This window comes from Sinocyclocheilus anshuiensis, unplaced genomic scaffold (assembly GCF_001515605.1).
Source record: "Sinocyclocheilus anshuiensis isolate Anshui unplaced genomic scaffold, SAMN03320099.WGS_v1.1 scaffold386, whole genome shotgun sequence".
Taxonomy (NCBI): Eukaryota; Metazoa; Chordata; class Actinopteri; order Cypriniformes; family Cyprinidae; genus Sinocyclocheilus; species Sinocyclocheilus anshuiensis.
The window spans coordinates 154,301-163,801 of NW_015542332.1; the positions used below are offsets into that span (position 1 = coordinate 154,301).

The 9,501-nt window shown below is 37.6% G+C and overlaps 1 protein-coding gene across 1 annotated transcript in view; it reads right to left on the reverse strand.

The window, feature by feature from the left end:
• Positions 1-9,501, reverse strand: part of LOC107691049 (neuropeptide FF receptor 2) — a 22,676-nt gene that overhangs the window by 7,899 nt on the left and 5,276 nt on the right. The window contains exon 2 of the mRNA XM_016489524.1: positions 8,868-9,226. Within this exon, the coding sequence (XP_016345010.1) occupies positions 8,868-9,222 (355 nt within the window). The 5' untranslated portion in view covers positions 9,223-9,226. The remainder of the gene's footprint in view (positions 1-8,867; positions 9,227-9,501) is intronic.

Consider the following 9,501-nt stretch of genomic DNA (forward strand, 5'->3'; position numbering starts at 1 on the left):
GGGGGTTTTCCACTGGGTACAGTACCTGGTACCTGGTACTTTTTTTAGTACCACCTCGGTTGGGGTTCCAAGTGAACCGTACCGTTACCAAAACATGATGTGTAAACTCTGCTGATCGGCCGGATTGGCTGGAGAGAATCGTCACTACCTGCGTCACTGAACTTGCGATACAAACACAAAAGACCCACTAGATTTAAATCAGCACAGCCAGCGAAGGATCGTAACACAACTGTTTTGAACAAGCGCACCTTTTTTTTAACAACCAAAAAGTTTTGTTGTCTGTTGCGGAAGAACAGACGTTCCTCTCGTTGATAGCAGAGGAGCAGATCCAGCGAGAGCTTGATGGGGCTACGCGGAATGAAAACATTTTTTTTAGGAGTCGTGGTAGTAGAGGCGGCGCATCTATAACGACATGTGAATAATCCCGCCCACTCTAAAGCGGTACTGAACTGCAGTGGAAACGCAAACCGAACCGAGCCGTGCCGAGTCGCCATAAGTGACCCTTATATGCACCATTTTTGATGGCCCCATTAAAGAGTTTGTTCCTTTTTCTAGTAGCCACTAGGCTTTAGTTATGTTCTCTAAACGTTGGCCCAGTTTCCACCTGGTAGTAAGATGCAGTTTCTGTAATCTGATCACAAGTAGTCAGACAAGACACGAGCCGAGTCGTACCACGCAGTGGAAAAGCGCCATTATACAGAGAACTGAAAACAATCCAGATCCAGCCTGGCTTAAATATATGAATCTAACTGCAAATATACTAAACATGGCTGTACATCCACTCCTATATATATATAAATACATAGAATGAACATTTTGGTGTTCTAGGAATAAGAGCAAAAGCTTAGAAGGAAGGTTTTCTCCATCTTAATCATAACGGACATAGGAACATGTGTCACTTCTGATTCTTATAAGGATCACAGTCACTGAAGGAAACATCCCACAGCTATTATTATGTCATGCTGGCATGTTCACGTTACAGGCCAGTTAGGGTAGATTGGAACGCAGCCTTGATTCAGTCAGAAACACTTGATTCTGCTGTGGCTTCATTTGGAACAGATTACGTTGGCAGAGCAAAAACAGTCTGATAATACAGTATCAAAAAATATGAACTTTTTGCAATTGTGCTGTTGGTGTTAATATTACCACTCTTGTTCGTGTGTTGTTCAATTGTAATAAAAGATGCAAATCTATAATGCATTTGAGTTGTATGCTCTTTACTGTGTCGCTCTGCTCCACAACACGAATAAAAATTATATAACGTCAATTATTCAGTAATCTACGTAGTCTAATGTCAAGTTTAATGTCACATTGAAGGTCTAAAAGAGATTATCATAATGTTAACATTTATAAATAAACATCCAACAAGTACTATTGGGAACAAAAGGCTTTGTGAAAAAAATACTTTTGTTGGTAGTCAGACACAATGGAGGATGTTTATTTTTCTGAATCAGTTGTCTTGGTTGTACTGCAACAGATTGTTACAAAGGATTTTGTTACAAAGTTCATGTGGTTAAGGATTTTGATGAGGGGGAATAAGGAGTAATGGGTAAACTTTGTCTGTCTGTAAAATACTTTGCAGCCAACTTTCAGAGTCTGAGATGAATTTTGGTGGCATTCAGTCTACAGTTTCATTTTTTGTAAGTCTGTTGTAGGTCTGTATTAGACACATCAGACTTTTACTGTGAGGAAGGTTGAGATGTTTGTTGTGTAACACTAACTCAGCGGGGGATCTTTGTAGCATTGCACAATGTTCTCTTAGAAAGATGCACAGCTGCTGTTTGTACTGTTTCAGCTCCGTGAAGTGCTTTGTCTGAAGTCTGCATGAACTTCAGAAGATCTATGCGCCTGCAGCTAGAATCCTGTCATCTTGCAGTGGTGAAATCCAAGCTAGTGCAAACTTACTGAACCGTTTACTGTCAAAAAGCGTCTAAGTAGGCTACTCTGTCAGAGTTAATATTTAATAAATTACTTGATGTGCCAATTATTTATTTATTATTAGTTTGTTTTATTTCCATATTATTGAACATACATACATACATACATACATGCTGACCAACCACAGCAATTTATTTTGCAGTTGAGCCGTCACACCAACCCCTGCAGTAAATCATTTTATCCCTTAAATCTTTGATCATCAAAATTACATACAGTAGAGCTGAACTGAGGGTGAAGGCCATTCCTTTGAGAGCATAAATCCATTTACTTTGTATCTTTGTGTTTGTTTCATGATACAGTGTATGCTGCAGTTTTCTAGATTGCATGGGGGATCTTGCAAATGTGTATCTGTCCTTGTGTCCTCATCTGCTATGACTTGTGACCTTGAAGGCCAGGACAGCCTCAACTCATAATTAAGCTAAGAAAATAAAACAAGATATTTCGTCTGTCTTGGTCTTTGACTTTTCAATAGTCTGATGTGACTCATGAGCCTGCAGAAGATCTGTTCATGGCACTTAATGTCAGTCATCAAGCTATATGAGCTCATGTGAATGAGCGAAAAGGTGAAGGTCAGTTTAGAGCACACAACAACAACAACAGGTCTCAGGTTCAGAACAATGATTGCAAATAGGATGGCAAATATGAGGCCATACATAAAATAAAACTAGAGCAAGATAAGAAGATAAACATATAAACACACTACATAACAGGAATATAACTCAGCAAATGCACTATTGATTATAAGCTAAGGAGAAGTGATTTGTTCTTAAGATGTAATGTAAAAGCATGAAGACTATTCCAAAGCTTTGGGACAACTAATAATCTCTGGTTGGAAGACCTGAGAGATCTCACCAGATGGTGTTTCATCAAAACCTTGGAGAAAACACTTTTGAAGAAACTGGACTGTTTAGACTCTGATTTATTCAAGAGTCAAGGCTGTTAGTATGTTGTTCAATTCACAGAAGGCTGAGGGTGTAGAAATAGGCTGGCGTGATAGACAATGTCACGTGGATTGTCTGACCCTTTTCTGTATTTAACAACGAAAACACTCAGTTCAAGCAGATGGCCTGAAACCTGTTTGCAACTGATTGTTCAGATGTGTTTGATGGGTTAATGACTTGTTACAAGTATAAATGGATTTCCATAGATGTAGAGGTGAAAGTGTTTTCACATCTCCACACAATAGCAACCTTCACGCTCTGTCTGCGAGTATAATTTTCCACCATCAATAAGAGCTCTGCTGGCATTGGCTGCAAACGAATTGCATAATAAATCTATTTATTATGTATATTAATATGTATATTATTATGAATATTAAATGTATAATAAATCTAATAAACACATTGTTGATATAGAATCCATTTAAATAAAAATTGTAATTTTAGATCAAATTAATCTACATAATTGAATTATAATATGTTAATTTGCAATGTGCACAGTGTTGCACAGTCTTATTGAATGTCAATATACAGTTTTTAAAGATGAAAAACAAAAGAAAGCTGGTAAAACTAGGGTAACACTTTAGTTTAGGGACCAATTCTCACTTTTTAACTAGTTGCTTAATAGCATGCATATTACTAGCATATTGGCTGTTTATTGGTATTTATAAAGCAAATATTAATATCGTATTCTGCATGACCATATTTTAGATCTTACCCTATACCTAAACTTAACAACTACCTTACTAACTATCAATAAGCAGCAAATTAGGAGTTTATTACGGCAGAAGTCGTAGTTAATAGTTAGTTAATAGTGAGAATTGGTCCTCAAACTAAAGTGGGACCCTTTGTAGTAATAATAACTGTGAAAAAAACATACAATGTTTTACACAGCTGATTTTGTTATTTTGCATTATGAACTGTAAGATCAAGAAGGCTGTTCTCAGTATTTTTTAATTTTACTTTCTAAAAACTCACAAGATGCCTATTCCCTAATTGCATGTGCACCCACTGCTGTACTCAAGCACACAATCGGCCGGACAGTCATATACAGTAAGACTGAAATTTACATGGATTTATATCATTAAATGCTAAAACCATCAAATCATATCAAGAACAGTTAGTGGTCAAAACAGCATTCGTTATGTCTGTAAGACTAGCATTTTACTGGCAATGGTTAGAGCAATGATGTGTTGCACTCTAGTCACATTCCTGAAGTCAGCAGATACTGTATGCTATTTGCTGAGGACACAAATCCAAAGATCTCAAACGTGGACTTATTAAACTTACATTTACTGCAAATAAGGGTCAGGCTTTTTTCTTTATTTCTCTGAATAGTGCCGTAAGGCTGCTGTCATGGTCTGCTCATGTTGAACTGCACACAATGGTATTGTCACTGAGGTTCTTGGAATGCCTTGGAGTGTTTGGTGCATTGCATTTTCCAGCAAATCAAATAACAAAGTTGAGGCACTGAGGCTCTGACCCTTGTTGATGTTTTTATGTGCTGCTGGGATGCAGCATAGTACACAGCTGAGAACACATTCAACTCATCTGTTGTTGTCAGGTGACGTTCACACAAAACAGGAAAATCTCCCTGCCATATGTCAACACTTATTCTTGCTTTGCCTCGGCTTTGAAAGTGTGAGGTGTGGAGCCAGTTACATAGAGGTGTTACATGCGAGGCCTTAGGTGGAAAAGCACCTCTGGTGAGGGTGAAACGTTGGTTGTACATCAAGATTTATGTCATCTTGACCTAAAACTTCTTTAGGCAGCTCAACTGCTGCAGTCCTGTTGGTGGGGACAGAGCTGAGGGAGTTCAGTGTTTTAATGAGATTCGGCTCCTCAGCTGTTTGGTAGCTCAGAAATGAGCAGCTGTCATCAGGTATCACATAGAAAGTTCCTCGGGTTGTGTTGCTATGTGACAGATAAATGTACCCAGGATAGGAAGCGTGTGCTTGGAACCGTAAGAAAATATTTGGATGCTAGTTGGCCGTAGGTCTGGTGACAGATGCTGGTATTTACAGGTGCTGTCACTAAGGACACTCACAAGAGCTCCCAAATGAGTGATTATTAGTATGCATGTGTTGTTCATTTCAGTGTCTGTTTGCAGTATCTCAAAAAAAAAAAAATCAACATTTCATATTATAATGTGAAGGATAAATTCACTTGTAGCATTTAGAACAAATGCATTTTTAGTAGTTGGCGTTTTTATTATTATTATTTAGACAAAACAGCCTTTTATCTGTCATCAGTCATTATATGAAAATCTGTGCACCCAATTTTAATTGTTTGTGGCCATTCGTATCTACACCTTTCATTATATTTGAAGTGTTGTTCTATGCCTGATGCTTGTAATTCTGACATTTCAAGGGGTCTACCATGTCGTAGGAGATCTTATAGAGACAAGTCATGCTATCTCAGAGCACAGCTAAAAAGTCTGGAGGACGTGCAGCTCTGAATAATTTGTGCTTTGAACTCATAGTTTGAACTCATAGCATTTGAAGCCTTGTGGTCTACATTTTTCACTTGGTGAATACATTACATTTCTGGTTCTATGCAGTTCATATTGCATGTTTCTTTTTTCCACAGTGTTTAGGTTTTGATACATACATTTATATCTGCTGTCTTATCAATGTTGCAAATGTTTTCAGTTCTCATGGCTCATCATTCAGACACTGATAATGCTCAGATGATGAATTAATTCTCTCTGTTCCACTCTTTGTGGAAAAATCTGTACTGTATTTAGCACTTCTTTGCAATCTGCTAATCACAACAGACTCGTGATGCTAAAGCCTTTTTGCACGCTCTGTAAAAAGAGCATCTGCTAAATGCCATAATGTAAATGTCATGCACTTTTTTTTCAGCCATAAGCAGGAGAAAACGCTTTGAGTCTATACACTTATATTCAATGCAGTCACATAACTGTTGAATCATCCAATGGGGTCTGACAGGATGTAGTTCATTCTCTGTATCAAATGCTGGGAAGGAGTGTGTAGCATGATGTTTCTGTTATAATCTTCTCACCAATCCTTTTGTCACGGATATGTTTGTGATCAGTTTCAGAAATGTGTACCAAAAAAATCAAAAGTTTTCATCGCTACAAGTGAATTTAGGCATCACAAAAAATGTACAGTATAAAAAATCTGCTAAAGTTTGATTTATTAAATGTTATTAAATTATTAGTGTTGATGAAATTTAAATCAGCATTCTTTCTACTGTGCAGAAAACATCAAAGGCTCAACATCACTTAGGTGTTTTCTCATTCTTTTAAAATTAACAACATCAAACTGCTTTGCAAAGTCTTTTATGGTACTGTCTTTGCAGTATACAGCATAATTTAACAGCCATCACTGTGATGGAGAGGAATGGGCCAATTTCAAGGTGTTCAGGATGAGCTTGTTCAGTGACATTCACTTGATTGCCTACAAATTGCCTACACTTTCTTCTATGATTAGTTCTGTAATGCCTGAACATTCATCCTCTTGAAATACAGATAAAATTGCCTTTCGTAAGCACCTATCCACAAAAACATACTAAACAAGACAAGACTACCTTACTCATATAAACAATTTCTCAAATGTAGCAATTTTAGACTGCCTGGTGTTACCATATTTGTTCTCCTTCAATGGAAAGTTAATACTTTTTATGTCATGACTGCAGAGGATGCGGGCAGGTATACCCGATGGGTGAACTGCTAATATTTGATGTAAAGGATGGAATAATATCGGGAATCAACAGGCACGTGCGGACTATGGGTCCAATAGCCAAGACTACTGTATTTCGACTCAACTCGGTACCCGCTGATAGGCAGCTGCATTCAAACAGTCCCGTGTTTATTTGTTTTTATGCTCTGTAATCTGAAGACTGTCAAAGGTTTCTATTTACAATATGATTTGCAATATTGAGCATTGTAGCCAATCACACTGCAACGGAAATGATTGACAGCTTGATTATAAAAAGGAAGCACTCTTTGCTTGCTTTCTGTATATAATCTATTCACAATTTGTATAAATGTTTTAGTTTTCATGCTGCTAAGAGGACCAGCGGCCACTGACTGTATGCACCGCAGATACAAGGCAACGGCATTTAAATGCAGAGTAAATCTGTTGAAAAGGCTCATGGCTTCAAGGCGTCTATATAGCCTGTGGTATGATTTATGCACATTTGTTCAAAAATAGCCTGTATGGGTGGATTTTTCATGTGATGTAGGCAAAAGTTTTGTATTGCTTGCACAATGAATGCACATTCTCTTTTTTTCTGTTAATTATTACCATGTTGGGCTACGTGTCTGTTGTTCTTAAATGCATCGACTCCTAATGCCAAATATTGGTTTGATTGCTTGTGTTACAAGAGAAACTAATAATTTTTGTCTACCTGATCAAGGGATGCAGTAGATTTAATGTGGGTGCTGTTCGGGTCACAGTGTTTATGTCAAACCGGTCGGCTTGGGTACAGAATTAAATTAGTGCTGCTGTCGGATAACGGCTTGGGTGTTCTGATAAGTACTGCGTGTGTGGGGTGGGTTTACTAAACAGGACCCATGCAGGACTCTGCACTATACTGCACACATCAACACATATATTGCTGATGGAAACTAGTGGGTGTTAGGCATAATTTCCCACCTAAGCTAGTTTGGAATCATGCACTTTACAAATAGGCTTGACATAAGTTGCCTTAGGAAATAAATCTGATTGGCTGTTCCCATTGCAAAGCATCATGGGAATGTGTTGTATTCACCCTCTTATAAAAGTTTAGTGCATTTAATACTCAGAATGAAAGCTCTCTTCTCCAAGTTGATCTATATTCCCTATGGTTTATGTCAGAACGTGGTTGCTAAGTCCATGCTTTTCCTGTGGAATTGGGTTACATTTAAACTGTTGCCGCAGGTTGATTTTTTCCCCTGTGAGCCAAATGTTTCATATATTGCATAAATTATATTAGACTGAAATGATTGTATTGAAATATTTTAATTTTACCCATGATAAAACTGTGCGGGAGTGGCACTTGTATGGAACCTTTCAAAAAAAAAAAATAGCTTACTAAAGTGATTTTTAATTTTAGGTATGGGCGTTGTAATATTTGGACTAAGGTTATTGGGCTAGTTTTGAGCTTTTTTATTGGCCTTTGGGCTAGTGGCAACCCTGGGGATGATGCAGTTTGACTTTGGCTTGGTTTGTCTTTGTTGATATCTTTATTGAGAAATTGCAGTGTGGCCATCAAAGTCATAGCCTGCCATTTGGCATTTTTTATTAGACCAGCGATGGATGAAGATGACAATAATGGGATATTAAACAAACACAAATGTTGGCATGATTGTTTGTTTAGAGGCGAGTGTGTGAGATTAGCTTGGGTAGAGAATGAAATAGGACTTGTTATGCAGACATCAACAGTTCAATGTGTGATGCTGTGCTGTAGACTGGGGATTGTGGATGGCTGCTTGTTAAGAGTGTAGTATAATATCCCAGTGTGTGAATAGTGATGGGAGAAACAAAGCTCTTTGAAACTCTGAATGAATTGAACCATTTGCTTTGCAGAATGGTTTAAAGCACTTGAAACACCACAGGCTGACGGAACCTGCTGGTTAAAACAGTGAAAATGCAGTGGAGAGAATGAGTGGAATGTTTGAAACAAGCTCCAAACCACTGATTCGAAACAAATGAGCCATAAATGTTTCAGTTAATGAATACTTACAGTATCTATATAAAGAAGTATATAATACACATTTAAATACGATCTATAATAGTACAATTTCAAAGCAATTGTATTGGAATTTTAGGTAAGTAACCACCTAGTAGGTGGTCATAGTAGTGCAGAAGGAAGAAAATTATACTGTATATAAATAGTAAAATACATGCAAAATAATAATTATTGTAATTATAAATTACACATATTTAACAACAATTATCATTTTTTTATGTTTGACCTAATATAGTTTAGGTTTGTCTGAAAAACACAGGAAACATTTAATCACAATAACAAGAATGCCTTTACCTGTGATGATGTTGTCCACCAATGTTGTAGGCATGCAGAAGATGCCAACCAACAGGTCACTGATGGCCAGGTTGAGAATGAAGAGATTGGTGACCGTACGCATGTTCTTGCTCCTTAGTACAATGAAGCACACCACTCCATTTCCCACCATGCACACAATAAAGATGAGGAGGTAGGATACAATGAAGATAGCGGACACCAAGGGCTCATGCAGATAGAAGTCCACGTAGGTGACGTCTGGATAAGGATATGGACGAGAGGAGGTATGGTTCACTGAAACGTTGTGGCCGTTCTCCACAGGGGAGAAGAACGGAGATGATACAGTGGAGTTTGGGTCCAATAGTTTCAGCGCCATCTTTCTGAGGAGAGAGAGAAAATAAAGAATATCTGACCTGTCTTTCATCTACATTTCATACGGTAGCCTATATAAAAGATATAGCAGTGATTAGTCTAGAAAAGACAATCTCATCTCTGTGCTATACCTTTTAAAAATATTCAAGTAACTATCCAGTATATGATGCTGGAACCCTCTTTCACATTACATTGAAAAGAATACTTCCACCACCTCAATACCCTGATTATTAATAATTTAAAAACACATCTGTTCCACCTTTATTTGACCCTCTAACTCTAG